The sequence below is a fragment of the Marmota marmota genome, unplaced genomic scaffold (genome assembly GCF_001458135.2).
Source record: "Marmota marmota marmota unplaced genomic scaffold, marMar, whole genome shotgun sequence".
Classification (NCBI taxonomy): Eukaryota; Metazoa; Chordata; class Mammalia; order Rodentia; family Sciuridae; genus Marmota; species Marmota marmota.
Window position 1 is genome coordinate 3,700,243 of NW_026000171.1, and position 18,158 is coordinate 3,718,400.

Below are 18,158 nucleotides of genomic sequence, written 5' to 3' on the forward strand. Positions count from 1 at the left end.
AAGATGACTAAGCCAGGATTTGAGCCCAAACTCTATGAAGCTATGGCAGCTCCAGTACTTCTCCTCCTCATCCACCCCTGCCTTAGTCAAGAGACTCTGTGGTTCACACCTGATTCCCAGCTTCCAGTCTTTCCCTTACCTGCTGCCACAAAATTTAATCTAAAAATGTTATCAAATCAAGTCAAACCTCTCAAACTATATTAGTATCTACCTCCCCTTTAAAAGGCATGTGACTCACCTGTTTAAAATCCCAATGTATGTGTAGTCCACTTTGGGCTGCCGTAGAACATCGCTCCAAAGTAGGCTTTTCCCCATGGCCAGGATCTGTGAGGCAGCGGTCATCAGAGTTTGCCTCTGCAATCAGATTTCCCATGTAGAATTCCCCAGTTTGGTGGTAGTAGATATTCTGGAAGATAGCAAGGGACCTGCCATGGGCACACTCAGCAGGGAGGCCTCAGCTGTGTAGAGGCCCAAGAATGGCTCTCGTGCCCTGGCTGCTCCGGGATCATGAATTTCCTGGCCACATGGAGTAACTGCACCCTTCCTCCCCTATGACAGTAGATTCCAGGGAGAAGGCCAGCCTAGGGATGGGCACTTGGCCCACCCTCTTTCCTACAATGTCTCCAAAAGAATCATGGTGTGTGTGGATGAGGGAGCTGATCTTTGAAGAAAGCTTCTCCCAAAGCTTCTCAAGCTGAACTTGAGAAGCTGTCACTGTAAATCCCAGTATGAGCCTGTTATCAAGAAGCCTTTCAAATTTCTCATCTGATAATGCCTTGCTCAGTGAGCTTGGACAAATAGGTTATTTTCATGCCTCAGGTTTTTCATCTCCTAAGTGGGAATGATATCCACCAGGAATACCTCAAAACTTTCCTGTAATGGCAACATGCAAAGTAAGATGACAGATTTGAATATTTTCCATTTATAAAAAGTCCCCTGGCTGAACTTAGTGCCAACCCACTTCTATGCCACAGAGGAACTTCCATTCCACCTCTCTTTTCTTTAGCCCTCTGCTTCCTTCTTTGCAAGAGAAGAACAGGTGGCTTCACCCATCAAATTTCTGGGATGCACAGGAGAAAGGAAGATGGTGGAACAGTGGGAAGAGAGAAAAAAAGGGATTAGAGGCAATTGCCAATGAAAATATCCCCTGGAGAATGACCACAACAGAGCAAAGCCTTTCTACATGTCCCTGAAACTGAGCTGTCTTGCTGTGACCTTTTGAATGAACCAGAAAGTGCTTACTTAAAGACTAGAGATATAGTTCAGTGGTACAATGATTGCCTAGCATGCAAGAGGCCTTGGCTTGGGTTCCATCCCCAACAACAACAACAAAACCTACTTAAAAGTGTAGGTTTGAGTTTTACCCTTATCTGTCTTCCAGAATACTCTGCTCTTGTGTCCCCATCGTCTAACACCAAGTTTAAATCTGACAGAGGTTACCAGGAGCTGAGCCAAAACAGACTCACCCTGTCAGGCAGGGAAGACGATGGAAGTTACCTGTGGACTGAATTCATGGCAGGGATGCATGATGGGGGTATTGCCTGGCACAGGTCCTTGATCCAGGCAGACATTCTTATCCAATGAGTTTTTCATCTGAAGGGAAAAAAACATGAATGCAGTTTTGGAAAGACAATCCCAAAGCCTCCCCAGGACCTGTATTTTCCTTAAAACACCAAGAAGCCAACAGACAAAAGGAGCAGAAACTGGGATCCTGGCAGCCACGTGCTGAGCACTGGGAAACAAGCCAGAGCTTAGGTGAGGTGCAGCTATGCTGCCCGTGTTTTGGGAACATTGCCCCCTGCAGACCCTCACAGCAGACACCAAAGCACCCATCCTGCTACAGACATGAGTTGGCTAAGCAACCAACAGTGTCAGGCAAGGGCTGCAGTTTGCAAAAGGACTAGAGGCAGCAGAAGGAAAGAAACAGGGATTGGGGAATAGAGGAAAGGAAGTCTCTCAAGAGCAGAGCGCTGAGGAAGGCATGGGGCAGGAAGGGGACACAGGCAGGAAAACCCTTGGCCGGGTAACCATATGGTTTGGGTTTCACTGTCTTCCACAAACAAGCATTCAAAGTCTAAATCCATTTCACAGCACGTACTCTTCCATAGCCCACAATGTTGAGGGTCGGCTTCAGGAGTGGATAAACATTTTTCAGGTACCAGTCAAAAGGTTTACATTTCAATTTCTTCCGGAGTGCAATTCTGGAAGAAATGTCTCCATAATCAATTCCAGAGTTCTGAAATAAAACACCAAGATTTCTATGCTTTGGTTCACAAGAACTTCCTGATTCCACTAATAGGTATGGACCTTGCATGAAGGGACTGAGGATTTTCCTGGCAGCCTAGAGGTAACCTTGATATTTTATCTTCCAGGGAATGTAGAAAAGCAACCTTGGGGACCTCTACTGGTTTTCAAAGACATTTGCAAACTCGGCATGGAGCAGGAAGGGACACCACAGTTCATTTCTCATTTTAGCAAGCCGAAGCAGACTGCTCCTGTTTGAGATGATATTCACATCAATAAGGTATAAAATATTCCTCACCATGGCTTAGAAAAGGCTTTTTAAAAGTTCTGACACCAAGATTTGGAGACTTTCTAAAAATGAGTACTAACTAGAAAAAAAAAAAAAAGCAAAAATGCAGAACCCATATGGGGTATCTGCCTTCTTTCCAGAATGTTCCTATGTGGTTCATTTCAAATCACCTTTGCAGAAGTTCATTTGTTTAGGGACAATTCCTTTTATAGCTTGGCACTTCCACAGTAGGACTCTGTAGAGATAAAAGAGCTAAGGATATCCTGGAGGGTTCCTGTTTTCCCATCATACCTCGGCATACAGGGGCACCAGAAGAAATTTGTATGAACAATGAGCTAACTGTAGGTTATTGGTATCTTGAGTTGTTAAAGGAATGATTTTCATGACTTTGAATCCTAAAGAAGGCTCGGGTTTCTCTGCCTATTTTTACTTTCTCCAGAAATAGTGCCCCCATAGTTTAACCTGACCCCCAACTCCACGTTGTCTTCAGACTTTTCCTCCTAGATCTGTTCCACAGTCTCCCAAACATCCTGACCCTCTGATTTCTGGAGGTTACTTTAGGATCCACTGTGATGGAAAGAGAGTCTTCCTCTTCTCTCTGTGCCAAACACAGCTAACCATGCTTCAACCCAGAGCCAGCACTTAGGGACAGAAGACAGCATATCACACCAACCTCAGGTGGCCAGGGCAAAAGATGCAGGCTCAGCCAAGGTTGTCCTCATGTATGTGCATCTAACAAGATAAAAGGAGCTCCTCTCACCACCCCATGTATCACTTGCTATGTTTATGTCCTCTTAACCAATATATGATATCCAATTTTACTCTGCTACACTGCCCCAGTATAGAAGATGGATGTAGAACACAGAATCTAAAAGCCAGATTTTCTTGCTTTGAGTCACACGTGGTCTAATTACTGTCTGCTCCTGTGTTAAACAAGTTTCTTCCAATTCTCTGTGCCTTGGCTTCCTATTCTGTGAAACATATCCCATAGGTGGTTCTGATGGTTAATGGGTCAGTATATAAAACACTGTCTAGAACATGATATTGTCACACAAATGTTAAGTGTCACTATTATTATACCTTGGGGACTTACTCTAATTCTTTATGGTCACAACAGCATATTTGTTCTGTTCTTTCTCATTCTTCACTGCCACCACCACTTCCTGCTGCTAGCTTTCCCCCTGATGCTGTTCAGTCCATGACAAACCTGGAGAGGTATGTTCCAGGCCAGGTAGACCATCTGTTTGTATTCATCCATCCAGATTTCGGCCACTCGCAGAGCATTGCGCTTCAAGAAAATGCTTAGATCCATCGCATAGGGCTTGTGGTATCTCTCTAGATGAGCCACCCGGGAGCAGGGTAAGATCTCAATTTTCCCTCCACACTGCCACACCTGCAAGAGAAGGAACAATCTCCTGCATAGACTGGGCCCTGCGGTCAATGATTGCATGACTTGATGACTCACAAGGAGGCCCCATTTGGGGACCATTTTTTAATGACTCTAAGTTTGGTCTTCCTACCCCAGACTTTTTATTCAAATCGTCCATTCTTAGAGTCTACCAGACTGCTCCCCCTCGGTTGTCAAACAGTCCTTGAACTGAACTCCTACTTCCTTCACAAAGTCCTCCCTGAAAGGACAAAAGAGGCTGCCTCTGCTCCCTTATCACCAAGGAAAGTGGCCAAGTCCTGAGAGGCACCATGCCCTCTCACTAGACTTAACTTCCCATGACCCTTCTCTGTCTCAAGCCAGACACAGGGCAATAGGCAGACAGAAGCTGAGGTGGCTTCTATGATTCTTCCTCTTGGTGCTCACCTTTTACCTAATCCCCTCCCCTTGAGTGTGGCCTCCCTCCTTTTTCTTTCTTTCTTCCTTCCTTCCTTTTTTATTTTTTATTTTTATTTATTTATATACTATACCAGGAATTGAATTCCGGGAGCCACATTGAATTCACTGAGCCACATCCCCAGCTCTTTTTTTTTTTTTTTTTTTTTTTTTTTTTTTTAATTTTGAGACAGGTTCTCACTAAGTTGCTTAGAGCTTCACTAACTTGCTGAGCCTGGCTTTGAACTTGAGATCCCCCTGCCTCAGCCTCCTGAGCTGCTAGGATTATAAGCATGCACCACCACACCCAGCCTTTTTCTGTCTGATAGAACATGGTAGGGGTTACAGAATGTAATTGATTATGTGTATTTGATTACATGACTTAAGACTGTAGCACCCATCTTGTTAGGATATGCTCTCGTTTTCATTGACTTTGAAGAAGCAAGCTGCCATTTTTTGAGCTATCATGTGGGAAGATACAGTTAACAAGAAACTAAGGGTGGCTTCCAACTGGTAGCCAGTGTGAACTCTGAATGCTTCCTTAGTCTGTAAGACTTTAGGAAACCAGATGGAATCATAATCATGTGAGCTTGGAAGCAGATCCTTCTCTAGCCAAGTTTATATGAGAACCCAATCCTCATGCATACCTTGAATGCATTCTTGAAAAGGGCCCAGCTAAGCTGTACCTACAAACCTGATTCCTATAAATTGTGAGGAAAAGAATGCATCTTGCTTAAGACCCTAGATTTGTGATAATCAATTCAGGTACTTCTTGACCAAAAGCTACCATGATGTATGCTCCAGTTCTAAATGTTTTTCTTTACTACCCAGATGAGTACAAACATGCTTATCAGAACATGCATTCTAATATTTAACTCAGAAAATATGATTTTCATTCCCATGGATAATAGAACTACCTACTCATATTGGATTGGTATCAGGTCTCCAGAATCTCCTCTTCATAGTAGCCTAAGTGAGTTGCAGTTTCTGAGAGCTAATTAGCCCATCTGGTAGTGGTTAGCAACCTATTGTGGAGAGTGGTTAATGAGAATGGGAGCACAGTGACTGAGATCGGGGGTCTCTCATGACCTCATGGCTGTGGCGTGTCTGGTGCCTGGGAAAGTTTCTGTTCATGGGCATAGGATGCCTAGCTGCTATGGTAAAGCCCTGCTTGAGGATGCTCTATGAAGGAGTCTTATGAGCTTCAACCTTGATCTAAGGCACATAACTCCCAGGTATAGAGGAACTCTCATGCTAGACAATCACAATGTTTCTCCAGCTCTGCTACTCCTGAGACTTCTTGCTTAACAGTAACTTTAAACAATAGACCTCCTTGAGCGCTACACAAAGATCCTAACATTGCACATTGCAACTATGGAAAAGCTGCATAGATGTTTTAGTTCTATAACTTTTCTGAGTACAAAGAATAATGCTTGCATAGTCTTTAACCTGATAATAAAGCATATATAAATAAAGATTGCTGGTGTCACTCTTTAGATCTGCTTCTCCATCAGAGAGCAGCACTCCACCTGATCCCAGCTTTATCTTCAAAATCTGTGTGAGTCTTTTATTTTCTAATCCCCCATCGCCCCTCCCAGGGATGTGGATTTGGCCATGCAGGATGCCATGACCTACCACACTTGTGCCAAAGAAGACCCAGAGACAAGGCTGGGCACATTGGGCCCTGATGGTTTGATTAACTGACATTCCAAGAGTGTCCACCTGTAGGACATACAGTCAATCAACAAGTACATGAAAAAATTCTCACCATCTCTAGCAGTCAGAGAAATGCAAATCAAAACCACCCTAAGATACCATCTCACTCCAGTAAGATTGGCAGCCATTATGAAGTCAAACAACAACAAGTGCTGGAGAGGATGTGGGGAAAAGGGTACTCTTGTACATTGCTGGTGGGACTGCAAACTGGTGCGGCCAATTTGGAAAGCAGTATGGAGATTCCTGGGAAAGCTGGGAATGGAACCACCATTTGACCCAGCTATTGCCCTTCTTGGACTATTCCCTGAAGACCTTAAAAGAGCGTACTACAGGGATACTGCTACATCGATGTTCATAGCAGCACAATTCACAATTGCTAGACTGTGGAACCAACCCAGATGCCCCAATAGATGAATGGATAAAAAAAAAATGTGGCATTTATACACCATGGAGTATTACGCAGCACTAAAAAAATGACAAAATCATAGAATTTGCAGGGAAATGGATGGCATTAGAGCAGATTATTCTAAGTGAAGCTAGCCAATCCCTAAAAAACAAATGCCAAATGTCTTCTTTGATATAATGAGAGCAAATAAGAACAGAGCAGGGAGGAAGAGCAGGAGGAAAAGATTAACATTAAACAGAGACATGAGGTGGGAGGGAAAGGGAGAGAAAAGGGAAATTGCATGGTAATGGAGGGAGACCCTCATTGTTATACAAAATTACATATAAGAGGTTGTGAGGGGAATGGAAAAAAAAAACAAGGAGAGAAATGAATTATAGAAGATGGGGTAGAGAGAGAAGATGGGAGGGGAGGGGAGGGGAGGGGGATAGTAGAGGATAGGAAAGGCAGCAGAATACAACAGACACTAGTATGGCAATACGTAAACCAGTGGATGTGTAACCGATGTGATTCTGCAATCTGTATACGGGGTAAAAATGGGAGTTCATAACCCACTTGAATCAAAGTGTGAAATATGATATGTCAAGAGCTTTGTAATGTTTTGAACAACCAACAATAAAAATTTTTAAAAAAAGAAATATGCCTCAAAAATAAAAAAAAAAAATTAAAAAAAGAGTGTCCACCTGAGGAGTCAGTTCCACTGTGAGACCTTCATTTCTTAAAATTCCTTTTTTTACTTCTTACTGCACAGATCCTCTTCCTAGCACCCCACACCCCAGGATAGTAAAGTGAAAAAAAAAGGCAGGCTTTGATGCCACACTGATTTGTGCTCAAATCCTGATTCTGGCACTGCACGCCTAGCAGCCAGGCACAAAACACCCATCCTCCATGAGCCACGACTTACTCTTCTGCAAAAAGGGCACACCCACCCTTTGGGTTGTCAGGAGTCATCAACAACATAACAATTCCTTCACTACAGCAGCCTCCAAATTGCCCTGAAACACGTCTTTCCTCCATTATCCTCTTCATCAGTCCCCAAACTAATCATGTAGGGGTTCCATCCAGCTTGCTTTTCTTCCAGCCAAGTATTTAAAAATATAAATACAACTGTATTTCAATTTTCTAGTTGATGGAAGTTTCCAACCCACAGAAATTTAGGGGGAACCCTTAAATTCAAATTAAGGATTGCCATTTATGAAATAATGTTATTGATTATCCTTACCCAACAGTTTTCAAATTTTACCGTCCCAATTTATTCTTACTTGCCAAACTTCATTCATATCTCTCTCTCGCTCTCTCGCTCTCTCGCTCTCACTCTATCCAACCCCCCACACACACAGACTTGAAGCTTCTGCTTATAATAATAATAGGTAGCCTCATGTCGCACACCATCCTAGTACTGTATTACTCTCACCATGCAGGTATTACTGTTAGCCTCATGTCAGTAACTTGCCCACACTTGCCAGTTAATATGACAGAACTGGATTCTGAACTCAGGCAATTCCCATGTTATTCTCTGGCACAGTGCCTGGAATATAGGTTTTCAACCCATACCAGCTGTCCTTTTCTACCCATCATCTCCGTTTACACACACCCACGAGCACCTTCATGGCCATGGCCACTAGAGGTCAGGAAAAAGCACTTCATGAGCTCTAACATTCTCTAATAATCTGTGATTAGAGAAAGAACCTAACAAGTGCTTAGAAGAAAATGCTTAGCACCAATAACCATCAGGGAAATGCAAATCAAAACATAAGGAGACATCACCTCTCCTCACTTAGAATACTTATTATCAAAAAGACAAAGGATTTTTCTGACAGGAATCCAAAAAAGGGAAACTTTACCACACTTGGTAGGATGTAAATTAATAAAGTCCTTAAAGTTTTCTGAAAAAGTTAAAAATAGAACTACTATGTGATCCAACAATCCCACTACTGGGTGTATATCCACAGGAAATGAAATCATGATATCAGAGAACTACCTGCACTTCTGTGTTTATTGTAGCATTGTTCACAATAGCTAAGAAATGGAATTCACCAAGGTGTCCCTTATTGGATGAGTGAATGAAAGAAAATGTGGTACATATACACAATGAAATACTATTCATCTATAAAGAAGGATGAAATCCTGTCAATTGTGGTAATATGAATGGACCTGGAGGACATGATTTTAAATAAAACAAGCAGGTACAGAAGGTCAATAGAAATTTGTGGGGGTGGAGGGGAGATTAACTGTTCGCAGAGGTAACACAGCTTACTCATGTGCAATCTTTAAAAAAGTCATTATCATAGAAGTTCAGAGTAGATTAGTGGTTACAGAAACTGAGTGGAGTAGGGGAGGAAATAGGGAGGTGTTGGTCAATGGGCCCACATTACTGCTGCACAGAAGCCTGAGGTCTGGTGTTCTGTGGCACACTAGGATGCACGTGGCTAAGAGTAAAGCATTACATATCCCAACAACTAGAAAGAGGATTTTGAATGTCCTCACCATAAATGATAAAAGTTTAAGATGACAGAGACTGGAAGATGGCAGAAGAGAGTGAGGCCACATGTCCTCACAACAGAGAAAGGAGGCAGCCAAGGAAAAGCAGAATTGAGAGGTATGACAAAATAAATGCTCTAAGACGCAGTTTTACAAAGTCTGAAACCCGGAGGGACTGGAAGATAGGTCACCAGAGTAGACAGAGTGCCCTAACCCCAAACCAGAAGCTGGGGGCGGTCAACAGAGAGAAAGGGGTGTGCAGAAAAATTCCTCAGCTCAGCCACTTAAAAGCATTTTGAAAGACAGATAAAATTTGAAGAGCCACCATAACAGAAGGGTCCTTAAAATAGCATTAATAGCATAAAACCAAATTGTGAAAAGCAATCAAGCCGAGGTCCACAGCCATCTCATGGAGCCCTCTGCCACAGTGGAGTCACTCCCTTAAATACGCACAGCATCTTCCCATGCCCAGACAGCTGCAAATTAAACCAGGAGGAAGTCCCCTGCACTGGGAACTCTTAAGAATCCAGCCAGAAAGAACTTCTAGAAGGATCACTACTGGAGGTAAATCTCTGAAGCCCTCTGTTCCTCCCGCTCCCTGTAAACAAGCAGACCGGATTGAGCTCCTGAAGCCCTGTGCCAGGGAAGTGCACCTAACCCTGTGCAGCCCCTGTGACCCAGACAAGGGTGGAAAGCTCTGCCCAGTACCCACTCCATCAACTCAGACAGAGTCAGCTACGAAGCAGCTTTGGTTCTAAACAGAGGAAAGCCAATTCACCAAGCGCCAACCACTGACACTTCGGGGAGGCACTGTGGGAAGCCTAAAGACAGTCTCTGGGATTGCAGGGCCCCACCAGAGGGAAGCTGCCTGAATATCAGTGACACTGCGATCAACAGAGTCTACACAGCAGAAAGGGGCTAATCCCAACATTACCTAGTACACAGCCTGACCTGTGATCACAACTGGCAAGTGACAGGATGTTGTTTCCATACTTATGAGACTTTGCATCAGGCTTAGAAAACATCATTCACAACCTGGGACGGTGGGAACTAGAATATAAGTGAATCACCTGAGACTCTTCACTACAGTACCTCAGAGAGTGGTGTCAGCCAGGGAATACATCACACCACAGGACACCACCAAAAATGTACAACCAGAGTTCCTGTGTTCACAGACAGCCACCATGATTTTCACTACTTTAAGAGTATCGCTGTTGAGATACAATCACAGGGACAATCCAAAGCCTGCATCCTTGAATCCTGCACACAATAGAAAAAAAACAAGCCACAACTCTGCACCCCCAGAATGGTCTGCTACAGGCCCTTGAGCTGACAAACTAGAAGCTCCAAGCAGAAGGTACATAGCAACTAGTGAATTGTCTCCTGTACCTCTGCAACTTAGGAGAGATCCACAGCCAAAGATTGATGAATATCTGCTAAATTTCCAAACCCCAATGAAATACAAACCAAGATTCAACAAGAATGTTCTTCACCTTGACCTGGTATACTACAAACAATTCTAATGTCAACTTGGCAAACCAAATACAAAAACACATTAAAATGATGTGCACCATGATCAAGTGGGTTTCATTCCAAGCATGCAAGGTTGGTTCAACATATGGAAATAATAAATGTAGTTTACCACATAAAGAGACTTAAGTACAAGAATCACATGATTATCTCAATAGATGCATAAAAAGCATTTGACAAAGTGCAGCACTCATTTATGTTTAAAAATACTAGAAAAACTAGGGATTGAAGGAACTTACCTTAACATTGTAAAGGCTAGATATTACAAATTCAAGGCCAACATTATCCTAAATGGATAAAAACTGAAAGCATTTCCTCTAAAAAATAGGAACAAGACAAGGATTTCCACTTTTCACCAATACTATTCAACATAGTCCTTGAAACTCTAGCCAGAACAATCAGGCAAGAGAAGGAAATTAAAAGGATATGAACAAGAGAAGAAGAGTTCAAATTTTCTCTTTGCTGATGACATGATCCTATATTTAGAAGATCCCCAAAACTCCACCAGAAGATTTCTAGAACTCATAAATGAATTCAGCAAAGTCGCAGGATATAAGATCAACAACCATAAATCAATCATTTTCTTATACTCCAGTAATGAATCTGCTGAAAAAGAAATTAGAAAAACTATCCCACTCACAATAGCCTCAAAAACTAAAACACTTGAGAATCAATCTAACAAAGGAGTTGAAGGATCTGTACAATGAAAACTACAGAAGAAGAAGGAAATTGAAGAACTTAGAAGACGGAAATATCTCTCATGTTCTCGATAGGCAGAATTAATATTATCAAAATGGCCATACTATCAAAAGCACTATACAGACTCAGTTCCATTCCCCTCAAAATTTCAATGACACTCATAACAGGGAAAAGCAGTTATGAAATTCATTTGGAAAAATAAGAGACCCATAATAGCTAAAGCAATCCTCAGCCAGAAAAGTGAAGCAGGAAGCATCACCATACCATACAGAGCTATAGTAACGAAAACAACATGGTACTGGCACCAAAACCAATGAAGACCAATGGAACAGAATGGAAGACACAGAAACAAACTCACACACAGTTATCTCATACTATACAAAGGTGCCAAAAACTTATGTTGGAGAAAAGATAGCCTTTTTTAACAAATGGGTGCTGTGAAAACTAGAAATCCATATGTAGCAGAATGAAATTTAAACCTTCTCTCTCACCCTGCACAAAACTCAACTCAAAGCGGATCAAAAGAATTAGACCTAGGAATTAGACCAGATACCCTGCAACTGCTAGGAGAAAATGTAGGCCCAATACTCCAACATATCAGCACAGGAACCAAATTTCTCAACAAGACTCCTAAAGTGCAAGAAGCAAAATTAAAAAACAACAACAACAACAACAATAAGTGGAATGGCATCAAATTAAAAAGCTTCTGCACAGCAAAGGGAACAATCAAGAGCATGAAGAGAGAACCAACCGAATGGGAGAAAATCTTTGCCACCTGCTCCTCAGATAGGGTATTAATATCCAGGATACACAAAAAACTCAAAAAACTTTAACACCAAAAACAAATAACCCAATAAATAAATGGGCAAAGGAAATAAACAGACATTTCTCAAAAAGAAAAATTCAAATGATCAACAAATGTATGAAAAAAAATAGTCAACATCTCTAGCAAGTAGGGAAATTTAAATTAATATTACACGGAGATTTCATCTAACTCCAGTCAGAATGGCAATTATTAAGAATACAAGCAATAATAAGTGTGAGGAGAGAGGTACAATCATACATTATTGGTGGGATAATAATGGGACTGCAAGTTAGTACAACCACTCTGGAAAGCAGTATGCAGATTCCTCAAAAAACTAGGAATGGAACCACAGTATGCCCCAAATATGCTGCTCCTTGGCACATATCCAAAAGATTTAAAATCAGCATTCTACAGTGATGAAGCCACATCAATGTTTATAGCAGCACAATTCACAATAGCCAAGCTATAGAGCCAACACAGGTGCCCTTCAACAGATGAATGGATAAAAAAATGTAGTATATAGACCATGGAGTATTTTCATCCATAAAGAAGAAAGGACTTTATGGCATTTTCAAGTAAAAAGAGGGAGCTGGAGACTATCATGCTAAGTGAACTAAGCCAGTGCCAAAAAGCCAAAGTTCAGATGTTTTCTCTGACATGCAGAAGCCAATCCAAAATGGGGAGAGGTGGGGAGGCGTAAAAAAAAAATCAGTGGATTAGACAAAGGGGAATGAAGGGAGGAGGGATGGAACAAAGACAGTGGAATGAGTATGAATTAACTTTCCTAAGCATACATATGGTACACCACAGTGAATCAATCTCACCATCATGTACATCCACAAGACACTAATTTAAAAATTTCTATAAATAAATAACAGAAAAATCAGTAGAGGTTAGGGAACATGGGGAGGGAGGAGAGGAGGGAAGGGGGAAACTGGGGACTGAATTAGAGTAAATTATATTCCATGCTTTTATAATTATGTCAACGTGAATCCTATCACTATGTATAACTTAAAAGAATCAATAAAAAATTTTTTAAAATCTTAAATAAAAATATTTACAATGAAAATATAGTGGATGTGCCAACTACCCTGATGTGATCATTACATAATATATATCTGAATTAAAACATCATATTGGACTCCATGAATATGTATAATTATTATGTATTCATTAATAGATAAAGAATTATTAATAAATAAAATGTATTCATTAAAAAATAAAGACAAAAAAATGAGTTAAAAATGGAACCAAAACAAAAATTAATCACACAATAGGCAAATAAGTTTGATGCAGTGGCGCATGCCTGTAATCCCAGTGACTCTGGAGGCTGAGACAGGAGGATCACAAGTTGGAGGCCAGCCTCAATAATGTAGCAAGACCCTGTTGAAACCAGAGTTTGAGACACAACTCAATTCTCTGCTTTAGTTGAGAGGTGGGACCAGTGTAAGTTGCAGGCCAACTGCAGCCTAGAAAGCCCGTTTTAGTGTTTGCAGCTAATCACAGCAGGGGATGCCTACTGGCAGCAGATCTTGGGGTTACAGCCAACAAAGCTGGATTCTTCTCCACTACTATCAAGTGGTGTGTTGCAGGTCTACATGGTGGATTATCCTCTCTAGTGTTGCAACAGAACCCAGCAGCTCATCCCCCACGCTTTCCCAGATTCTTGTCTCACAAATCCGAAGAATAAAATTTACAGAACAACAGAAAGCAAGAGTGAAAGGAGTAGGATTTATTCAAGTGTGAAGATGAGAAACAACTCTCACAGGGACAAGAGGAGACCCCCATTAGGGGGGTCTCCTGAATGTGCTAGTCAAGGGGTTTGTACAGCACTTAGTACTTGGGTCAATGCTAATGGTCTAAACTTATGCTAATTAGGGTTTGGAAAAGTACCAATATGTTTGGTCAAGATTTATGCTAACCAAAATTTGGAAAAATACCGACTCTATCGGTGAGCCTGCAATCCCATTCAAGTCTGCCCCACTTCCATTTTCCCACCAGGAGATTGAGTTGTTGGATGGTGAATGCTGGGGGGTTCCAGCTGTGGTGTTGTGTGTGGTGGGCATCTTCACAGGGCTGGGGTGACAGGTGGGTTCATCCTGGCTCCCCTTAGCCCTGGCCACACCACAGGCCCAAGCACATGGACTCCATGTGTTTGCAGCCCTTGCTTGCTGCCCACTCTCCAACCTGCCCAGGTAGCCACTTCATGGCTTGGGGACAAGAACTTGGCTTCACTTATCAAACATAAAAATAAAAAATACTAGAAATGTAGTCTAGTGATAAAGCATCCTTAAGTTCAATTCCCAGTACCAAAATAAATAAATAAGTACATAGACAAATAGTCACACACATAGAAACCAAGGAACCCAGATATAAGTGGAATTGTTTTATCCAATAAAAGGAAAGAATGATCCTTCTCTTGATAATAACTATGTTTTCATCAAAATTTATTTTTAAAAGCCAAGTGTTAAAAAGAAATAGGATTTCTTATAGAAACTGAAATGTCAGAGTTCTATATGTGGGGGTGGGAGAATGGAAACAGAGCCAGCATTACAAACAGAAATAATGAGTGTTTCCAGTCTCCAGCCAAATTCATCCATCCAAAGCTTTGGTAGGTAGGAAATACCTGGTCACCATGGAATTGGGGTCATCTTTAGGGCTTTGCTAATTATGTTTGCAATAATTATTTTTCATTTGTATTTTTTGCATTACATTTTAATTGTTCCCTTGAGATCTATTCCTATATCTATAGTTATAGAGAGAATAACTAGGCATGTGACCAACTAGCTGGTCCACATTTCCCAGAGTCCTTTGCATACATGACTAGGTAGCAGCCAATGGAATGAGAGGAAGCAATATATCCAACGTTCAGACACCACCCTCAAAAGAAAGAGCATTCTCTCTTTTTATGTCCTTTCCCTATTGTGCAGAATACAGAGGTGGTGTTGAGTGTGTCAAAATAGAAGGCTCTTGTCCCTGGAGTTGCCACATCAGTCCTAAATTGCTTATGTTTAAAGAGTTATGAGAAAGAGAATTGATTTCTGTCTTATTTAAGTCTTTGTCATTTTGGCCTCCATCACAGAAGCTGAATGACATCTAATTAATATCTTTACAAAACCATTGTAAACTCATTATTACACTTTAATTGCACCATCATTCTTAGGAGGTATGTTATACAAGAATGCTTCTCTTCATTTCATAAACGGGAAAACTGATCAAGACCCCCAAACAAAAATATTAACTTTTTCTGCCAAAGCGATTGTGGATTAAGGTAAGACTCAGACTAGATTCAAAGTTCATTTGCTAACATAAATATGGGATCCTGAGTCAGTCCTAGTTGGGCCTAACATCTGTCTGTGGGTCATCTAATTCAATTAGAAAGAAATTAAAGCTGATGAAACTGAATAAAGTGTAAACAGGAAATTATCTTGTTCCTCCAAATACAGCAATGGACCAGAGACCATTTGGTCTAAGGTACAGAATTTCAGTGGGGAGGAGAGAAAAAAAAAGCCATTTTCTAGAAGTTCAGTCCATAATGATATGGCAAAGCCAGGATTAGAAGCTACATCCAGCATTTTTTTTTTACAATGCCACCCCAACATTCTTCTTCTTATTATTTTTACCACCAACCATTTGTTGAGTTTATAGTATATGTCACTCCCTACTTTAGGTGTTTGACAGAGCAGGTATGACATAGAGACCTTCATGTTGTTCAACAAATCCAAGGGTCAGGACCTTCTAACAAGGCCCTGTAGACTGTACAGAAGAGGTAAAAGGATACTGTGGTAGGACTATACTTATGCACAAAACCTGCTCTAAATAAATTGTGATGTGTTGAATTTATTGGCTTCAACCCTTCGTGCCGCTTTGAGCTTGGCCCTGTGACTTACCTGGAAAGAGCCACATGGTTCCACCTGCCCGCTAGTGTGCCATGAGAACAGCTTTCTTTCCCCACATAGCTGCCATTCCATCAGCTGAGCTACAGAATAAACCTCTGTGGAACACAGTCACCCCCACCCAAGCCAAGCAGAACATGCAGATCTGTGAGAATCAATAATTATTGCTTTAAATCACCAAGTTTGGGATAGTTTGTTATACAGCATTTTTGGCAATAGCTAACAGATGTAATATGAACCTGCATTTGGAATTCCTCTGGTTGTTTGGTTTGCACCTTGAATTCCTTTATAGAGCCCAAAATTCAGGTTGTATATCTGACCTAAATAAGTAGGGAAAGTTTTCAGGAGCTGGCAGGAGGAAACACTGCTGAGGGGTGAAGGTAGGATCACTGCAGACACAGAGAAACTGGGAAGAACTCGTGCTGAACTGAGGATGCCAATGCTGTACCCATTACTGGATATTTCTCTTGGATTATACAACACCTCAGCACAGGCACAGGTCATAATGTCCACTGTTCCACTTGCCCATGCAGAAGCAGGCAGGCTGCCCACTCAACCACTTTCCCTAGTCCCTCTACCTACTCCAGTTTTCTCGGTCTTTGGACTCCTCAAAGTTATTTTATCCAGGAGATGATTGTAAATACCTAGAGTCTTCAGGGGAAAAAAGGGACAATATCTGCTTAACCTTAGCTCTACCCCTTCCCAACTATACCTCCCAGCTTATATAGGCCAATCTAGGTGTAGTTGCACTACACCTAGGTTCTTGCCTGGCTCTCTATGGCGTGGTGATCTGGAAACATAAGAGTGTGTCTACCTCTTAAGCCAATAACATTCAGCCTTGCCTATGATTCCAGAGATCTTGCTACTTTCCTATTGTTTCCATATTATGGTTTCGGATTTTTTATTAGTTCATTACAATTATACATAATAATGGGTTTCATTGTGACATATTCATATATACATCTAACATAATTTGCTCTATTTCATTACCCATTTTCCCTCTCCTCTGCCCTCCCCCAATCATAAGTGTTCCCCCAAAATCATGTTGTGGCTCTTCAGGGAGGTGATAGAACTGTTAAAGGGTGGAGTTGAGTGGGAGGAAATTAGGTCTTTGTGAGTGTGCCCTTGAAAGGGATGGTGGGACCCTGCCACTTTCTCTGTCTTTGCTTCCAGGGTTCCATGAGGTGAGAGATTTTCTCCACCATGTGCTCCATGCCATGACCTGATGTACTACTGCCTTGCCCTAGGCCCAAAGGCAACAGGGTCAAGCAACCATGGACTGAAACTATAAGCCAAAATAAACATGTCCTCCTTTCAAGTTGTTTACCTCAACCATTTTGTCACAGCAATGGAAAGCTGACTAACACATTCCTCTTTGGCATTGTCCCATAAAGAGAAGGGAAATGTACGCACCCTTAGGCTAAGTTCCACGTTCTCTCCTCCATAGACCAGCATCCCACCATCCAGAGCCCCAATCTCTCCCAAAAACAGTCTGTTGGCAGCCATGATGCCCATGATGGAAGGACTCCTGTAGAGCACACAGCAAGAGAGTCACTCATCCCTCTACAAGGAATAGGTCAGGATGGAGGTAAGAGGTGGGAAGCCCAATGATGGTTTTGTCTTCAGAACTCTACCTAAGCCTCCCCTTATCCTGAAGGCTGCCTGAAATCCTCAGACTAGACTAAGTGCATGGAAGTTTCCCCCAGCCACTGTGCTATCAGAACACTTCTCAAATTATATTAAAATTACACTTTCATCTTGATATCCCTGCCTCATAGTTGATAATGCTTGAAGTAGACCAAGTGTTTTCTAAAACATTAAATAATTGGCTTGATTCTTATGTGAAAGCCCTAAATAGCCAAAAATGTCTATGAATTCTCACCTGGAGTCAGCTCATCATGTTTTTCTCCCTCTCTCTTTTTTCCCTTATCCTTCAACCCAGACCCTCCACTCCTCCATTTCACTTCCATTACTAGCACCAAAAAAAAAAAAAAAAAAAACCACACCATTACTAATGCCTTCCCATGTTCTCATCAAGTCCCCTGAGCCTACTCAGACTTACTTCACTGGAGCAGTGACATCATTCAGATCAATCCAGGCTTGTGGCAGTGCATCATACCGGCACCATAGTTCCCAATTAAACCCATGCACTGCCAGTCCATACTTTTCCAGTTGTAAAGTATCAAAACAAATTTTGTCAAACACAGGAGACACAATCACGGTGCGGTCTTCCTGAATCCTAGCCAAGATGGGCTCTGCCCTAGAATAAGAAT

At 41.7% G+C, this 18,158-nt stretch overlaps 1 protein-coding gene across 2 annotated transcripts in view; it reads right to left on the minus strand.

Moving 5' to 3' along the window:
• Galnt8 (polypeptide N-acetylgalactosaminyltransferase 8) overlaps positions 1 to 18,158 on the minus strand; it is a 69,058-nt gene that overhangs the window by 20,724 nt on the left and 30,176 nt on the right. For both annotated transcript variants that reach the window (XM_048787665.1, XM_015500630.2), the window contains exons 5-10: positions 17,948 to 18,145; positions 17,299 to 17,413; positions 3,741 to 3,926; positions 2,099 to 2,236; positions 1,498 to 1,593; positions 239 to 406 (exon numbers count right to left, since the gene is read on the minus strand). In XM_048787665.1, the coding sequence (XP_048643622.1) occupies positions 239 to 406; positions 1,498 to 1,593; positions 2,099 to 2,236; positions 3,741 to 3,926; positions 17,299 to 17,413; positions 17,948 to 18,145 (901 nt within the window). The remainder of the gene's footprint in view (positions 1 to 238; positions 407 to 1,497; positions 1,594 to 2,098; positions 2,237 to 3,740; positions 3,927 to 17,298; positions 17,414 to 17,947; positions 18,146 to 18,158) is intronic.